At 37.9% G+C, this 18,784-nt stretch overlaps 1 protein-coding gene across 1 annotated transcript; it reads right to left on the bottom strand.

Moving 5' to 3' along the window:
• Nucleotides 1–1,789: 1,789 nt before the first annotated feature.
• On the bottom strand, nucleotides 1,790–18,734 carry LOC147928542 (uncharacterized). Its single transcript, XM_087486187.1, has 4 exons — nucleotides 17,555–18,734; nucleotides 15,966–16,645; nucleotides 2,110–2,153; nucleotides 1,790–1,853 (listed from the first exon to the last, which is right to left on the bottom strand). Exons 1-4 carry the CDS (start codon nucleotides 18,732–18,734, stop codon nucleotides 1,790–1,792), a joined length of 1,968 nt encoding a protein of 655 aa, XP_087342313.1.
• Nucleotides 18,735–18,784: the final 50 nt, after the last annotated feature.

Here is an 18,784-nt window from a genome sequence, read left to right as displayed (position 1 = left end):
CTTAAATTTATCTTCTCCAAACTCTTAGAGTATTTGGTTGTGTTTGCTTTGTGTTAAGACCAGGCGAATTACGGGATAAGCTTGATGCCAAGAGTACAAAAGCAATGTTCATCGGCTACTCCACAACACAAAAAGGCTACAAGTGCTATGATCCAACAGCAAGGCGAGTTCTAGTCTCCCGGGACGTGAAGTTTGTTGAAAATCAAGGCTTCTATGATGCAAAAAACTGGGAAGAACTTCAAGGCCTGTCTACCTCGGCATCCAATAAGGCCAGAAACCTCTGGATCATTCTCGAACGGCTAGGTGTGGAAAACGATCGGGTCAACCAACAACCAGCTGAGCCAAACCCACCAAGGGAGCCTCATCTACCAACTGAGGCTGAACCAAGCCAAACATCTGACCCTAACCCGGGCTCCGATCCGATAGCCACCACACACGCTGATGAAGAAACAGTGCACCTGGTTGACGATGAGGTGCGAGATGAGGAAGAAAGCACACCAACTGAAACTGGAGCCACAGGAAATGATCATGAGGAGATCATACCACTCAGACGTAGCCAACGCATAAAATTTGCCCCATCACACTGGAAGAGCACACATGTATATTACAACAATGTGGCCGTGGCGCATCCTATTCAAGCAGTGTGTACCCTTGCTCACTTTCCACCAGAACACCAAACCTTTCTCAGTCAAATTGATGAGCATTGGGTTCCACAAACATATGACGAGGCCAAGGATCAAAAGGTATGGTATGATGCCGTTCAAGCGGAGCGAACGGCTATGGAGAAGAACCATACATGGGACGAATCTGACTTACCAAAAGGAAAAAAGGCTGTCACCTCACGCTGGATCTTCACCATCAAGTATAAGAGTAATGGGGAGATTGAACGCCACAAGGCTCGCCTAGTTGCACGCGGGTTTACGCAAACGTATGGGGAGGATTACCAAGATACGTTTGCTCCGGTGACCAAGCTCCATACGGTACGAGTTGTCCTCTCTTTGGCTGTGAACTTAGATTGGGAACTCTGGCAAATGGATGTCAAGAATGCATTCTTACAAGGCGAGCTTGAAGATGAGGTGTATATGAGGCCACCGCCCGGCTTGGAAGATACTATTGGTCCAGGAAAAGTTTTGAAGCTCAACAAGGCGATATATGGTCTTAAGCAGTCACCTAGAGCATGGTACCACAAACTTAGTACAACCTTGCTTGGGAGAGGCTTTCGAAAGTCAGAATCAGATCATACACTCTTCACACTACCAAGTGACAAAGGTATAGTAGTCATTCTAGTATATGTTGATGATATCATCATATCTGGAAGTGACAAGGTAGGGATCCAAGAGACTAAAGAATTTCTTAAGTCTGTTTTTGGTATTAAAGATCTTGGAGAACTTAAGTATTTCCTTGGGATAGAGGTGTATCGATCCGATGAAGGATTATTCTTGTCTCAAAGAAAATATGCACTTGAACTCTTAAGTGAAGCAGGAAAGCTTGGATCGAAGGCTGTAACCACACCACTTGAGGAAAACTACAAGACAGCCGGAAAGGGGGAGCCTCCATTCGAAGATGTCACAAAATACCGACGCCTAGTAGGTAAGCTCATATATCTAACCATTACTAGGCCTGATCTTTGTTTTGCTGTGAACCAGGTAAGTCAACACATGCAAAACCCAACAAGACATCACTGGAACATGGTGAACCGAATCCTCAAGTACATCAAAGGGTCACCAGGGCAAGGCATATGGATGGGAAGGAACAAGAACACCGAGTTGGTAGGATATTGCGATGCTAACTATGCCGGAGACCATGAAGATCGCCGTTCAACCACCGGGTACTGCACATTCTTAGGAGGAAACCTAGTCACATGGAAAAGCAAGAAACAAAAGGTGGTCTCCCTATCAAGTGCAGAGTCCGAGTATAGAGCCATGAGGAAGTTAACTACCGAGGTCATGTGGCTTAAAGCTCTATTGAAGGATCTTGGAGTTGAATCACCAAAGCCTATCACTATGCATTGTGATAATGAAGCAGCCATACACATAGCCACCAATTCTGTATTTCATGAAAGAACAAAGCACATTGAAGTTGATTGCCACAAGGTGCGAGAGCAAATACAACTCGGAGTCACTCTCCCATGCCACACCGACAGCAAAGAACAACTAGCAGACATATTCACAAAGGCAGCCAGTTCACAAGTATGTGAGTACATTCATCCCAAACTCGGCCTCAAAGATCTCACTCGGCCATGAGTATCTACACATGACACCTACACTCTTTTTCCCTTGAGTATAGTTTTTCCCAAGTGGTTTTCTATACTAAGGTTTTTAATGAGGTGGGTGTGCATGAGTCCAAGATTGATCAATGCTCATGATCAATCTTGAGGGGGAGTATGAACACACACACCACTGTCCGTACGTCCGTACGTCCGTACAACTAACACATTGGACCGACCGTACCATTTAGAGGCCTTGCGAGTCCAACCCATTGAGAATAGACCCTAACGGTCACAAGCCTTCGAGAACCTTCCTATTTAGCCGTTGGAGGCATTGTGCAAGTTGATGTGCAAGTGGGAAGCAAGAGAAGTCAATTAGAAGTCACATGTAGGTTTAAGGAAGAGATGTCACTATCGATCATGTAACTTGTGCATAGGATCTCTAGAAGAATATTCTACTTTGTATAGCCCTTAAATAGATTGTAACTAGGAACCAAATAAAGTAAGAAGTGAGAATTCTTCTTCTACACTTTAGCTACCAACTCTATTTACACTCGCATACTCTCTCCCTCTCTCTTATTCTACATACTTGATCACTACACTTTCATACACTAAAACTTACAATTGTAAGTGTTTGGGTTGAATTTGGAGTGTCTAGACACCATTTTTACCCATTTTGTCCCGAAACAAGCTAAAACCGACAAAACATTGATTCGAAGCAGTAAACAGACTTGTTACTGTTTCTAGGGTCAGAATCTGTGACAATCCAATGAATTTGACTAATTCTAAGAGTTTGGGATGAATTTGGAGTGTTTAGACAACACTTAAACCTGTTTTATCCTAAAACTGGCTTAAACCAAGAAAACAGGCTAAAACCGAGAGAACACATTGATTCGAAGCAGTAAACAACTTTGTTACTGTTTCTATGGTCAGAATGTTTGACAATACAATGCATTTGACTAATTGTAAGAGTTCAGGATGAATTTGGAGTGTTTAGACAACACTTAAACCCGTTTTATCCGAAAACAGGCTTAAACCAAGAAAACAGGCTAAAGCCGAGAGAAAACATTGATTCGAAGCAGTAAACAGCTATGTTACTCTTTCTAGGGTCAAAATATGTAACAATCCAATGCATTTGACTAATTATAAGAGTTTGGGTTGAATTTGGAGTGTTTAGACACCACTTTTACCCATTTTGTCCCGAAACAAGCTAAAACCGAGAAAACATTGATTCGAAGCAGTAAACAGATTTGTTACTGTTTCTAGGGTCAGAATCTGTGACAATCCAATGAATTTGACTAATTCTAAGAGTTCGGGATGAATTTGGAGTGTTTAGACAACACTTAAACCCATTTTATCCCAAAACAGACTTAAACCAAGAAAACAGGCTAAACCCGAGAGAAAACATTGATTCGAAGCAGTACACAGCTATGTTACTCTTTCTATGGTCAAAATATGTAACAATCCAATGCATTTGACTAATTATAAGAGTTTGGGTTGAATTTGGAGTGTTTAGACACCACTTTTACCCATTTTGTCCCGAAACAAGCTAAAACCGAGAAAATATTGATTCGAAGCAGTAAACAGATTTGTTACGGTTTCTAGGGTCAGAATCTGTGACAATCCAACGAATTTGACTAATTATAAGAGTTCGGGATAAATTTGGAGTTATTAGACAACAATTAAACCCGTTTTATCCCAAAACAAGCTTAAATTGAGAAAACAGGCTAAAACCAAGAGAAAACATTGATTCGAAGCAATAAACAGCTATTTTACTCTTTCTAGGGTCAAAATATGTAACAATCCAATTCTTTTGACTAATTATAAAAGTTCGGGTTGAATTTGGAGTGTTTAGACACCACTTTTACCCATTTTGTCCCGAAAGAGGCTAAAACCGAGAAAACATTGATTTGAAGCAGTAAACAGCTATGTTACTGTTTCTAGGGTAATAATCTGTGAGAATCCAATGAATTTGACAAATTGTAAGAGTTCGGGATGAATTTGGAGTGTTTAGACAACACTTAAACCCGTTTTATCCCAAAACAGGCTTCAACCAAGAAAACAGGCTAAAACCGAGAGAAAACATTGATTCGAAGCAGCACACAGCTATGATACTCTTTCTAAGGTCAAAATATGTAACAATCCAATGCATTTGACTAATTATAAGAGTTTGGGTTGAATTTGGAGTGTTTAGACACCACTTCTACCCATTTTGTCCCGAAACAAGCTAAAACCGAGAAAACATTGATTCGAAGCAGTAAACAGATTTGTTACTGTTTCTAGGGTCAGAATCTGTGACAATCCAATGAATTTGACTAATTCTAAGAGTTCGGGATGAATTTGGAGTGTTTAGACAACACTTAAACCCATTTTATCCCAAAACAGACTTAAACCAAGAAAACAGGCTAAACCCGAGAGAAAACATTGATTCGAAGCACTACACAGCTATGTTACTCTTTCTATGGTCAAAATATGTAAAAATCCAATGCAGTTGACTAATTATAAGAGTTTGGGTTGAATTTGAAGTGTTTAGACACCACTTTTACCCATTTTGTCCCGAAACAAGCTAAAACCGAGAAAACATTGATTCGAAGCAGTAAACAGATTTGTTACGGTTTCTAGGGTCAGAATCTGTGACAATCCAACGAATTTGACTAATTATAAGAGTTCGGGATGAATTTGGAGTTATTAGACAACAATTAAACCCGTTTTATCCCAAAACAAGCTTAAATTGAGAAAACAGGCTAAAACCAAGAGAAAACATTTATTCGAAGCAATAAACAGCTATGTTACTCTTTCTAGGGTCAAAATATGTAACAACCCAATTCTTTTAACTAGTTATAAAAGTTCGGGTTGAATTTGGAGTGTTTAGACACCACTTTTACCCATTTTGTCCCGAAAGAGGCTAAAACCGAAAAAACATTGATTCGAAGCAGTAAACAGCTATGTTACTCTTTATAGGGTCAAAATATGTAATAATCCAATGCATTTGACTAATTATAAGAGTTCGGGTTGAATTTGGAGTGTTTAGACACCACTTTTACCCATTTTGTCCCGAAACAAGCTAAAACCGAGAAAACACTGATTCGAAGCAGTAAACAGATTTGTTACTGTTTCTAGGGTCAGAATCTGTGACAATCCAATGAATTTGACTAATTCTAAGAGTTTGGGATGAATTTGGAGTGTTTAGACAACACTTAAACCTGTTTTATCCTAAAACTGGCTTAAACCAAGAAAACAGGCTAAAACCGAGAGAACACATTGATTCGAAGCAGTAAACAACTTTGTTACTGTTTCTATGGTCAGAATGTTTGACAATACAATGCATTTGACTAATTGTAAGAGTTCAGGATGAATTTGGAGTGTTTAGACAACACTTAAACCCGTTTTATCCGAAAACAGGCTTAAACCAAAAAAACAGGCTAAAGCCGAGAGAAAACATTGATTCGAAGCAGTAAACAGCTATGTTACTCTTTCTAGGGTCAAAATATGTAACAATCCAATGCATTTGACTAATTATAAGAGTTTGGGTTGAATTTGGAGTGTTTAGACACCACTTTTACCCATTTTGTCCCGAAACAAGCTAAAACCGAGAAAACATTGATTCGAAGCAGTAAACAGATTTGTTACTGTTTCTAGGGTCAGAATCTGTGACAATCCAATGAATTTGACTAATTCTAAGAGTTCGGGATGAATTTGGAGTGTTTAGACAACACTTAAACCCATTTTATCCCAAAACAGACTTAAACCAAGAAAACAGGCTAAACCCGAGAGAAAACATTGATTCGAAGCAGTACACAGCTATGTTACTCTTTCTATGGTCAAAATATGTAACAATCCAATGCATTTGACTAATTATAAGAGTTTGGGTTGAATTTGGAGTGTTTAGACACCACTTTTACCCATTTTGTCCCGAAACAAGCTAAAACCGAGAAAACATTGATTCGAAGCAGTAAACAGATTTGTTACGGTTTCTAGGGTCAGAATCTGTGACAATCCAACGAATTTGACTAATTATAAGAGTTCGGGATAAATTTGGAGTTATTAGACAACAATTAAACCCGTTTTATCCCAAAACAAGCTTAAATTGAGAAAACAGGCTAAAACCAAGAGAAAACATTGATTCGAAGCAATAAACAGCTATGTTACTCTTTCTAGGGTCAAAATATGTAACAATCCAATTCTTTTGACTAATTATAAAAGTTCGGGTTGAATTTGGAGTGTTTAGACACCACTTTTACCCATTTTGTCCCGAAAGAGGCTAAAACCGAGAAAACATTGATTTGAAGCAGTAAACAGCTATGTTACTGTTTCTAGGGTAATAATCTGTGAGAATCCAATGAATTTGACAAATTGTAAGAGTTCGGGATGAATTTGGAGTGTTTAGACAACACTTAAACCCGTTTTATCCCAAAACAGGCTTCAACCAAGAAAACAGGCTAAAACCGAGAGAAAACATTGATTCGAAGCAGTAAACAGCTATGTTACTCTTTATAGGGTCAAAATATGTAATAATCCAATGCATTTGACTAATTATAAGAGTTCGGGTTGAATTTGGAGTGTTTAGACACCACTTTTACCCATTTTGTCCCGAAACAAGCTAAAACCGAGAAAACACTGATTCGAAGCAGTAAACAGATTTGTTACTGTTTCTAGGGTCAGAATCTGTGACAATCCAATGAATTTGACTAATTCTAAGAGTTTGGGATGAATTTGGAGTGTTTAGACAACACTTAAACCTGTTTTATCCCAAAACAGACTTAAACCAAGAAAACAGGCTAAACCCGAGAGAAAACATTGATTCGAAGCAGTACACAGATTTGTTACTCTTTCTATGGTCAAAATATGTAACAATCCAATGCAGTTGACTAATTATAAGAGTTTGGGTTGAATTTGAAGTGTTTAGACACCACTTTTACCCATTTTGTCCCGAAACAAGCTAAAACCGAGAAAACATTGATTCGAAGCAGTAAACAGATTTGTTACGGTTTCTAGGGTCAGAATCTGTGACAATCCAACGAATTTGACTAATTATAAGAGTTCGGGATGAATTTGGAGTTATTAGACAACAATTAAACCCGTTTTATCCCAAAACAAGCTTAAATTGAGAAAACAGGCTAAAACCAAGAGAAAACATTGATTCGAAGCAATAAACAGCTATGTTACTCTTTCTAGGGTCAAAATATGTAACAACCCAATTCTTTTAACTAGTTATAAAAGTTCGGGTTGAATTTGGAGTGTTTAGACACCACTTTTACCCATTTTGTCCCGAAAGAGGCTAAAACCGAAAAAACATTGATTCGAAGCAGTAAACAGCTATGTTACTCTTTATAGGGTCAAAATATGTAATAATCCAATGCATTTGACTAATTATAAGAGTTCGGGTTGAATTTGGAGTGTTTAGACACCACTTTTACCCATTTTGTCCCGAAACAAGCTAAAACCGAGAAAACACTGATTCGAAGCAGTAAACAGATTTGTTACTGTTTCTAGGGTCAGAATCTGTGACAATCCAATGAATTTGACTAATTCTAAGAGTTTGGGATGAATTTGGAGTGTTTAGACAACACTTAAACCTGTTTTATCCTAAAACTGGCTTAAACCAAGAAAACAGGCTAAAACCGAGAGAACACATTGATTCGAAGCAGTAAACAACTTTGTTACTGTTTCTATGGTCAGAATGTTTGACAATACAATGCATTTGACTAATTGTAAGAGTTCAGGATGAATTTGGAGTGTTTAGACAACACTTAAACCCGTTTTATCCGAAAACAGGCTTAAACCAAGAAAACAGGCTAAAGCCGAGAGAAAACATTGATTCGAAGCAGTAAACAGCTATGTTACTCTTTCTAGGGTCAAAATATGTAACAATCCAATGCATTTGACTAATTATAAGAGTTTGGGTTGAATTTGGAGTGTTTAGACACCACTTTTACCCATTTTGTCCCGAAACAAGCTAAAACCGAGAAAACATTGATTCGAAGCAGTAAACAGATTTGTTACTGTTTCTAGGGTCAGAATCTGTGACAATCCAATGAATTTGACTAATTCTAAGAGTTCGGGATGAATTTGGAGTGTTTAGACAACACTTAAACCCATTTTATCCCAAAACAGACTTAAACCAAGAAAACAGGCTAAACCCGAGAGAAAACATTGATTCGAAGCAGTACACAGCTATGTTACTCTTTCTATGGTCAAAATATGTAACAATCCAATGCATTTGACTAATTATAAGAGTTTGGGTTGAATTTGGAGTGTTTAGACACCACTTTTACCCATTTTGTCCCGAAACAAGCTAAAACCGAGAAAACATTGATTCGAAGCAGTAAACAGATTTGTTACGGTTTCTAGGGTCAGAATCTGTGACAATCCAACGAATTTGACTAATTATAAGAGTTCGGGATAAATTTGGAGTTATTAGACAACAATTAAACCCGTTTTATCCCAAAACAAGCTTAAATTGAGAAAACAGGCTAAAACCAAGAGAAAACATTGATTCGAAGCAATAAACAGCTATGTTACTCTTTCTAGGGTCAAAATATGTAACAATCCAATTCTTTTGACTAATTATAAAAGTTCGGGTTGAATTTGGAGTGTTTAGACACCACTTTTACCCATTTTGTCCCGAAAGAGGCTAAAACCGAGAAAACATTGATTTGAAGCAGTAAACAGCTATGTTACTGTTTCTAGGGTAATAATCTGTGAGAATCCAATGAATTTGACAAATTGTAAGAGTTCGGGATGAATTTGGAGTGTTTAGACAACACTTAAACCCGTTTTATCCCAAAACAGGCTTCAACCAAGAAAACAGGCTAAAACCGAGAGAAAACATTGATTCGAAGCAGTAAACAGCTATGTAACTCTTTATAGGGTCAAAATATGTAATAATCCAATGCATTTGACTAATTATAAGAGTTCGGGTTGAATTTGGAGTGTTTAGACACCACTTTTACCCATTTTGTCCCGAAACAAGCTAAAACCGAGAAAACACTGATTCGAAGCAGTAAACAGATTTGTTACTGTTTCTAGGGTCAGAATCTGTGACAATCCAATGAATTTGACTAATTCTAAGAGTTTGGGATGAATTTGGAGTGTTTAGACAACACTTAAACCTGTTTTATCCCAAAACAGACTTAAACCAAGAAAACAGGCTAAACCCGAGAGAAAACATTGATTCGAAGCAGTACACAGCTATGTTACTCTTTCTATGGTCAAAATATGTAACAATCCAATGCAGTTGACTAATTATAAGAGTTTGGGTTGAATTTGAAGTGTTTAGACACCACTTTTACCCATTTTGTCCCGAAACAAGCTAAAACCGAGAAAACATTGATTCGAAGCAGTAAACAGATTTGTTACGGTTTCTAGGGTCAGAATCTGTGACAATCCAACGAATTTGACTAATTATAAGAGTTCGGGATGAATTTGGAGTTATTAGACAACAATTAAACCCGTTTTATCCCAAAACAAGCTTAAATTGAGAAAACAGGCTAAAACCAAGAGAAAACATTGATTCGAAGCAATAAACAGCTATGTTACTCTTTCTAGGGTCAAAATATGTAACAACCCAATTCTTTTAACTAGTTATAAAAGTTCGGGTTGAATTTGGAGTGTTTAGACACCACTTTTACCCATTTTGTCCCGAAAGAGGCCAAAACCGAAAAAACATTGATTCGAAGCAGTAAACAGCTATGTTACTCTTTATAGGGTCAAAATATGTAATAATCCAATGCATTTGACTAATTATAAGAGTTCGGGTTGAATTTGGAGTGTTTAGACACCACTTTTACCCATTTTGTCCCGAAACAAGCTAAAACCGAGAAAACACTGATTCGAAGCAGTAAACAGATTTGTTACTGTTTCTAGGGTCAGAATCTGTGACAATCCAATGAATTTGACTAATTCTAAGAGTTTGGGATGAAATTGGAGTGTTTAGACAACACTTAAACCTGTTTTATCCTAAAACTGGCTTAAACCAAGAAAACAGGCTAAAACCGAGAGAACACATTGATTCGAAGCAGTAAACAACTTTGTTACTGTTTCTATGGTCAGAATGTTTGACAATACAATGCGTTTGACTAATTGTAAGAGTTCAGGATGAATTTGGAGTGTTTAGACAACACTTAAACCCGTTTTATCCGAAAACAGGCTTAAACCAAGAAAACAGGCTAAAGCCGAGAGAAAACATTGATTCGAAGCAGTAAACAGCTATGTTACTCTTTCTAGGGTCAAAATATGTAACAATCCAATGCATTTGACTAATTATAAGAGTTTGGGTTGAATTTGGAGTGTTTAGACACCACTTTTACCCATTTTGTCCCGAAACAAGCTAAAACCGAGAAAACATTGATTCGAAGCAGTAAACAGATTTGTTACTGTTTCTAGGGTCAGAATCTGTGACAATCCAATGAATTTGACTAATTCTAAGAGTTCGGGATGAATTTGGAGTGTTTAGACAACACTTAAACCCATTTTATCCCAAAACAGACTTAAACCAAGAAAACAGGCTAAACCCGAGAGAAAACATTGATTCGAAGCAGTACACAGCTATGTTACTCTTTCTATGGTCAAAATATGTAACAATCCAATGCATTTGACTAATTATAAGAGTTTGGGTTGAATTTGGAGTGTTTAGACTCCACTTTTACCCATTTTGTCCCGAAACAAGCTAAAACCGAGAAAACATTGATTCGAAGCAGTAAACAGATTTGTTACGGTTTCTAGGGTCAGAATCTGTGACAATCCAACGAATTTGACTAATTATAAGAGTTCGGGATAAATTTGGAGTTATTAGACAACAATTAAACCCGTTTTATCCCAAAACAAGCTTAAATTGAGAAAACAGGCTAAAACCAAGAGAAAACATTGATTCGAAGCAATAAACAGCTATGTTACTCTTTCTAGGGTCAAAATATGTAACAATCCAATTCTTTTGACTAATTATAAAAGTTCGGGTTGAATTTGGAGTGTTTAGACACCACTTTTACCCATTTTGTCCCGAAAGAGGCTAAAACCGAGAAAACATTGATTTGAAGCAGTAAACAGCTATGTTACTGTTTCTAGGGTAATAATCTGTGAGAATCCAATGAATTTGACAAATTGTAAGAGTTCGGGATGAATTTGGAGTGTTTAGACAACACTTAAACCCGTTTTATCCCAAAACAGGCTTCAACCAAGAAAACAGGCTAAAACCGAGAGAAAACATTGATTCGAAGCAGCACACAGCTATGATACTCTTTCTAAGGTCAAAATATGTAACAATCCAATGCATTTGACTAATTATAAGAGTTTGGGTTGAATTTGGAGTGTTTAGACACCACTTCTACCCATTTTGTCCCGAAACAAGCTAAAACCGAGAAAACATTGATTCGAAGCAGTAAACAGATTTGTTACTGTTTCTAGGGTCAGAATCTGTGACAATCCAATGAATTTGACTAATTCTAAGAGTTCGGGATGAATTTGGAGTGTTTAGACAACACTTAAACCCATTTTATCCCAAAACAGACTTAAACCAAGAAAACAGGCTAAACCCGAGAGAAAACATTGATTCGAAGCAGTACACAGCTATGTTACTCTTTCTATGGTCAAAATATGTAACAATCCAATGCAGTTGACTAATTATAAGAGTTTGGGTTGAATTTGAAGTGTTTAGACACCACTTTTACCCATTTTGTCCCGAAACAAGCTAAAACCGAGAAAACATTGATTCGAAGCAGTAAACAGATTTGTTACGGTTTCTAGGGTCAGAATCTGTGACAATCCAACGAATTTGACTAATTATAAGAGTTCGGGATGAATTTGGAGTTATTAGACAACAATTAAACCCGTTTTATCCCAAAACAAGCTTAAATTGAGAAAACAGGCTAAAACCAAGAGAAAACATTGATTCGAAGCAATAAACAGCTATGTTACTCTTTCTAGGGTCAAAATATGTAACAACCCAATTCTTTTAACTAGTTATAAAAGTTCGGGTTGAATTTGGAGTGTTTAGACACCATTTTTACCCATTTTGTCCCGAAAGAGGCTAAAACCGAAAAAACATTGATTCGAAGCAGTAAACAGCTATGTTACTCTTTATAGGGTCAAAATATGTAATAATCCAATGCATTTGACTAATTATAAGAGTTCGGGTTGAATTTGGAGTGTTTAGACACCACTTTTACCCATTTTGTCCCAAAACAAGCTAAAACCGAGAAAACACTGATTCGAAGCAGTAAACAGATTTGTTACTGTTTCTAGGGTCAGAATCTGTGACAATCCAATGAATTTGACTAATTCTAAGAGTTCGGGATGAATTTGGAGTGATTAGACAACACTTAAACCATTTTATCCGAAAACAGGCTTAAACCGAGAAAACAGACTAAACCGAGAGAACACATTGATTCGAAGCAGTAAACAGCTTTGTTACTGTTTCTAAGGTCAGAATGTTTGACAATACAATGCATTTGACTAATTGTAAGAGTTCGGGATGAATTTGGAGTGTTTAGACAACACTTAAACCCGTTATATCCGAAAACAGGCTTAAACCAAGAAAACAGGCTAAAACCGAAAGAAAACATTGATTCGAAGCAGTAAACAGCTATGTTACTCTTTCTAGGGTCAAAATATGTAACAATCCGATTCTTTTGACTAATTATAAAAGTTTGGGTTGAATTTGGAGTGTTTAGATAACACTTAAACCCGTTTTATCCCAAAACCGGCTTAAACCGAGAAAACATTGATTCGAAGCAGTAAACAGTTTTGTTACTGTTTCTAGGGTCAGAATGTTTGACAATCCAATGCATTTGACTAATTGTATGAGTTCGGGATGAATTTGGAGTGTTTAGACAACACTTAAACCCGTTTTATCCGAAAACAGGCTTAAACCAAGAAAACAGGCTAAAACCGAGAGAAAACATTGATTCGAAGCAGTAAACAGCTATGTTACTCTTTCTAGGGTCAAAATATGTAACAATCCGATTCTTTTGACTAATTATAAAAGTTTGGGTTGAATTTGGAGTGTTTAGATAACACTTAAACCCGTTTTATCCCAAAACTGGCTTAAACCGAGAAAACATTGATTCGAAGCAGTAAACAGTTTTGTTACTGTTTCTAGGGTCAGAATGTTTGACAATCCAATGCATTTGACTAATTGTATGAGTTCGGGATGAATTTGGAGTGTTTAGACAACACTTAAACCCGTTTTATCCCAAAACAGACTTAAACCAAGCAAACAGGCTAAAACCAAGAGAAAACATTGATTCGAAGCAGTAAACAGCTATGTTACTCTTTCTAGGGTCAAAATATGTAACAATCCAATTCTTTTGACTAATTATAAAAGTTTGGGTTGAATTTGGAGTGTTTGTTTAGATAACACTTAAACCCGTTTTATCCCAAAACCGGCTTAAACCGAGAAAACATTGATTCGAAGCAGTAAACAGTTTTGTTACTGTTTCTAGGGTCAGAATGTTTGACAATCCAATTCATTTGACTAATTGTATGAGTTCGGGATGAATTTGGAGTGTTTAGACAACACTTAAACCCGTTTTATCCGAAAACAGGCTTAAACCAAGAAAACAGGCTAAAACCAAGAGAAAACATTGATTCGAAGCAGTAAACAGCTATGTTACTCTTTCTAGGGTCTAAATATGTAACAATCCGATTCTTTTGACTAATTATAAAAGTTTGGGTTGAATTTGGAGTGTTTAGACAACACTTAAACCCGTTTTATCCCAAAACAGGCTTCAACCGAGAACACATTGATTCGAAGCAGTAAACAGCTTTGTTACTGTTTCTAGGGTCAGAATGTTTGACAATACAATGCATTTGACTAATGGTAAGAGTTCGGAATGAATTTGGAGTGTTTAGACAACACTTAAACCTGTTTTATCCCGAAACAGGCTTAAACCTAGAAAACAGGCTAAAACCGAGAGAAAACATTGATTCGAAGCAGTAAACAGCTATGTTACTCTTTCTAGGGTCAAAATATGTAACAATCCAATTCTTTTGACTAATTATAAAAGTTTGGGTTGAATTTGGAGTGTTTAGACACTACTTTTACCCATTTTGTCCCGAAAGAGGCTAAAACCGAGAAAACATTGATTCGAAGTAGTAAACAGCTATGTTACTGTTTCTAGTGTAATAATCTGTGACAATCCAATGAATTTGACAAATTGTAAGAGTTCGGGATGAATTTGGAGTGTTTAGACAACACTTAAACCCGTTTTATCCCAAAACAGGCTTCAACCAAGAAAACAGGCTAAAACCGAGAGAAAACATTGATTCGAAGCAGTACACAGCTATGTTACTCTTTCTAAGGTCAAAATATGTAACAATCCAATGCATTTGACTAATTATAAGAGTTTGGGATGAATTTGGAGTGTTTAGACACCACTTTTACCCATTTTGTCCCGAAACAAGCTAAAACCGAGAAAACATTGATTCGAAGCAGTAAACAGATTTGTTACGGTTTCTAGGGTCAGAATCTGTGACAATCCAACGAATTTGACTAATTATAAGAGTTCGGGATAAATTTGGAGTTATTAGACAACAATTAAACCCGTTTTATCCCAAAACAAGCTTAAATTGAGAAAACAGGCTAAAACCAAGAGAAAACATTGATTCGAAGCAATAAACAGCTATGTTACTCTTTCTAGGGTCAAAATATGTAACAATCCAATTCTTTTGACTAATTATAAAAGTTCGGGTTGAATTTGGAGTGTTTAGACACCACTTTTACCCATTTTGTCCCGAAAGAGGCTAAAACCGAGAAAACATTGATTTGAAGCAGTAAACAGCTATGTTACTGTTTCTAGGGTAATAATCTGTGAGAATCCAATGAATTTGACAAATTGTAAGAGTTCGGGATGAATTTGGAGTGTTTAGACAACACTTAAACCCGTTTTATCCCAAAACAGGCTTCAACCAAGAAAACAGGCTAAAACCGAGAGAAAACATTGATTCGAAGCAGCACACAGCTATGATACTCTTTCTAAGGTCAAAATATGTAACAATCCAATGCATTTGACTAATTATAAGAGTTTGGGTTGAATTTGGAGTGTTTAGACACCACTTCTACCCATTTTGTCCCGAAACAAGCTAAAACCGAGAAAACATTGATTCGAAGCAGTAAACAGATTTGTTACTGTTTCTAGGGTCAGAATCTGTGACAATCCAATGAATTTGACTAATTCTAAGAGTTCGGGATGAATTTGGAGTGTTTAGACAACACTTAAACCCATTTTATCCCAAAACAGACTTAAACCAAGAAAACAGGCTAAACCCGAGAGAAAACATTGATTCGAAGCAGTACACAGCTATGTTACTCTTTCTATGGTCAAAATATGTAACAATCCAATGCAGTTGACTAATTATAAGCGTTTGGGTTGAATTTGAAGTGTTTAGACACCACTTTTACCCATTTTGTCCTGAAACAAGCTAAAACCGAGAAAACATTGATTCGAAGCAGTAAAAAGATTTGTTACGGTTTCTAGGGTCAGAATCTGTGACAATCCAACGAATTTGACTAATTATAAGAGTTTGGGATGAATTTGGAGTTATTAGACAACAATTAAACCCGTTTTATCCCAAAACAAGCTTAAATTGAGAAAACAGGCTAAAACCAAGAGAAAACATTGATTAGAAGCAATAAACAGCTATGTTACTCGTTCTAGGGTCAAAATATGTAACAATCCAATTCTTTTAACTAGTTATAAAAGTTCGGGTTGAATTTGGAGTGTTTAGACACCACTTTTACCCATTTTACCGCATCACTCCATACCTTGTGCTCCTTAGCCTCATCATATGTTTGTGGAATCCAATGCTTATCAATTTGGACAAGGAAGGCTTGTTGTTCCACCGGAAAGTGAGCCAACGTGCACACAGCTTGAATCGGATGAGCTACGGCGGCATTGTTGTAGTACACACGTGTGTTTTGCCAGTTAGATGGGGGAAACTTGAGCGTTTGGCTACGTCTCAAGGGAATAACTTCCTCAATATCATCATCCTCGTTGTCATCAACATGTTGTTCACTTGTCTCGGTCGGGTGAACCGTATCCGCAAGATTCTCTGAGTGAGTCTCTTCCTGATGTAATGGGGCCATTGGCATCGGTTGAGTATTAGACTTGCTGGGGCTGTTTTCTATAGGTGGCTCAGACTCTCCTGGTGAGTTTGGCTCGGGTGAGATAGGGGCGTCCCGATCGTTTTGATCGTTTGTGATTCCTAGCCGTTCGAGGATGATCCGGAGGTTTGTTGCCCGATCGGATGGAGGGTTTGACAAGTCTCGTAGGTCGTCCCAGTTTTTCTTGTTGTAGTATCCTTGAGACTCCATGAACTTCACATCCCGAGATAATAAGACCCTTTTGGCTTCATGATCATAGCACTTATACCCTTTTTGTGTCGTTGAATAGCCAATGAACATAGCCTTGGTGCTTTTGGCCTCAAGTTTGTTGCGTAATTCACCTGGTCTCAGCACAAAGCAGGTACAACCAAATACTCGTAAGTGGTCCAACGTAGGTTTTTCTTTATTCAATACCTCAAATGGAGAGACGTCTTGCGAAATCTTTGTGGGTATGCGATTGATGAGATAACACGCCGCAAGGACAGCATCACTCCAAAAACGTTTTGGGACATTTGTGTGGAACATCATGGACCGAGCCACTTCCATTAGGTGCCTGTTCTTCCTTTCAGCAACACCATTTTGTTGTGGAGTGTAAGGGTAACTGGTTTGATGGATTATGCCAAATTTGGTGAGATGTTGTTTAAAGGCATGGCTTGTGTATTCTCCCCCATTATCTGATCTCAACATTTTAGTCTTTGCATTATAGTGGTTAGTCACATAATTTTGGAAACTAATAAATGCTTCAAGAACTCTATCCTTAGAGGGGAGCAAGGTTAGCCAAGTATACTTAGATTTTTCATCAATAAAAGTAACAAAATACTTTTGATTTTCTCTAGATAAGCATGGAGAAGTCCATACATCAGAGTGAACAAGATCAAAGCAATTTTCATAGATAGTCAAAGACTTAGAAAAAACCGATTTGCAATTTTTACCAAGAATACATGCCTCACATTCAGCATTTTTGAAAGAAATATTTGGAAACATAAGTTCTAGAGCTCGAAAGTGAGGGTGTCCTAGTCTAGCATGCCAAATAGAGTCATTAGGTTTCACAATAACCGAATTAAAACAAGATGAAGAAGAAGCAGATAGGTTCAAGTCCTCAAGCACATAGAGATCATCCTTAGATCCTCCTTGGCCAAGAACATTACTTGTCTCAATATCCTGAAAATAAACCTTGTTAGGACCAAATATTGCATAGCAATTTAAATCAGTGGTAGCTCTCTTAACTGATAGCAAGTTAGATGTAAAACTAGGCATGTAAAAGGCCTTAGAAACTTTATCAAACAATTTTAACTTTCCTATTCCCTTAACCGGTACTTTTTCACCATTCGCAATAATCACATTCCCTAAGGCAGGTTCAATGTCACTAATCAGCTTAGGATCACTAATCATGTGATGAGATGCACCTGAATCAACTATAAGAGGTTTATCCGGTTTTAAAGCAAGAAAAGTGTTACCGGAGGCCTCCTTGAGGGCTTTGATGAGGGCGTCCAGGTCTGACTTCCTTACCAGCTCCGATGATGAGGCTAGTGCAGTACCATTCCCTTCAATGCCTCGGTGGGTTGTGTCAGTTGTTGCCACTTCCCCCACTATGGCCGCTTGGTGAGCCTTTGGACCTCCACGATTGGTCATGCCTCGGTTGACTCTAAGGTGAGGGTGAAGGATCCAGCAGCGACTCTTGAAGTGGCCAGGTTTCTTACAATGGTCACACACCGGAGGGTTCTTGTCATCATATCGGTAGTATCCTTTGTTTGCAGCCGCTGCCTCCACCTTATTTGCGGTCACAAGTTCACCTTTGTTTCCAAATAGCCCCATGGAGCCATGCTCCTTCTGGATCTGGCTGCATACATCATCTAGACTAGGAAGCTTATCTGACCTCAAGATATGTTTTATGAGGTCATTGTAAGATGGATTCAGGGTGAGAAGGAGGCCGAACACCTTATCTTGCTCGCGCCTCTCGTTCAAGATGGCCGGATCAAGCGTTGCTGGCCTTAGCATCTCAAGCTCAGCCCAAAGAGACCGAAACTTTCCAAAGTGTTTGGTGAACTCCATGTCTTCTTGACTAAGGTTGTTAATGGCCCTCTTGATTTCAAACACTCGGTTCAAATTGGTGGTGTTACCGAACACATTTTGTAATGTGTCCCACAGATCCTTGGCCGTCTCACAATATGAGTAGGCTTCGAGTATTGGAGCATCAAGAGAGTTTTGAATGATGGCAAGAACACTTTGGTCTTCTTGAAACCATTTGTCTTCACCGCTTGTGACGGCTTCTTTGCCATCAATGGTAGGCTCTTCCTTTGGAGCCTCACTCGTTGTAATATGGGTCCAAAGCCCTCGGCCGCATAGTGCCGTCTTTGTGGTCCTCGCCCACAACAAGTAGTTCTCTCCTTTGAGAGTGACTGGAACAATCAAAGTCTTTGTGCCTTCCATGGTGTTTTGTCCGCTGGTCAATAGTGTTATCCAACGGTTACAAGGGATCG

Source organism: Camelina sativa, chromosome 14 (genome assembly GCF_030686135.1).
Source record: "Camelina sativa cultivar CO46 ecotype springtype chromosome 14, ASM3068613v1".
NCBI lineage: Eukaryota > Viridiplantae > Streptophyta > Magnoliopsida > Brassicales > Brassicaceae > Camelina > Camelina sativa.
The sequence above is the reverse complement of the archived record's forward strand: the minus strand, read 5'-3'. Positions and strand labels throughout refer to the sequence as shown.

Bases quoted from the DNA above. Each gene is read 5' to 3' on its own strand.
- LOC147928542 (XM_087486187.1), bottom strand. From the start codon at position 18,734: ATGGAAGGCACAAAGACTTTGATTGTTCCAGTCACTCTCAAAGGAGAG. The intron at 2,154-15,965 runs GTATGGAGTGAT...TATGTCTGCTAG, and splicing joins ATGAGGCTAAGGAGCACAAG to TTGTTCTTTGCTGTCGGTGT. The intron at 1,854-2,109 runs GTATTTGCTCTC...CCATGTGACTAG, and splicing joins TGGGAGAGTGACTCCGAGTT to GTTTCCTCCTAAGAATGTGC.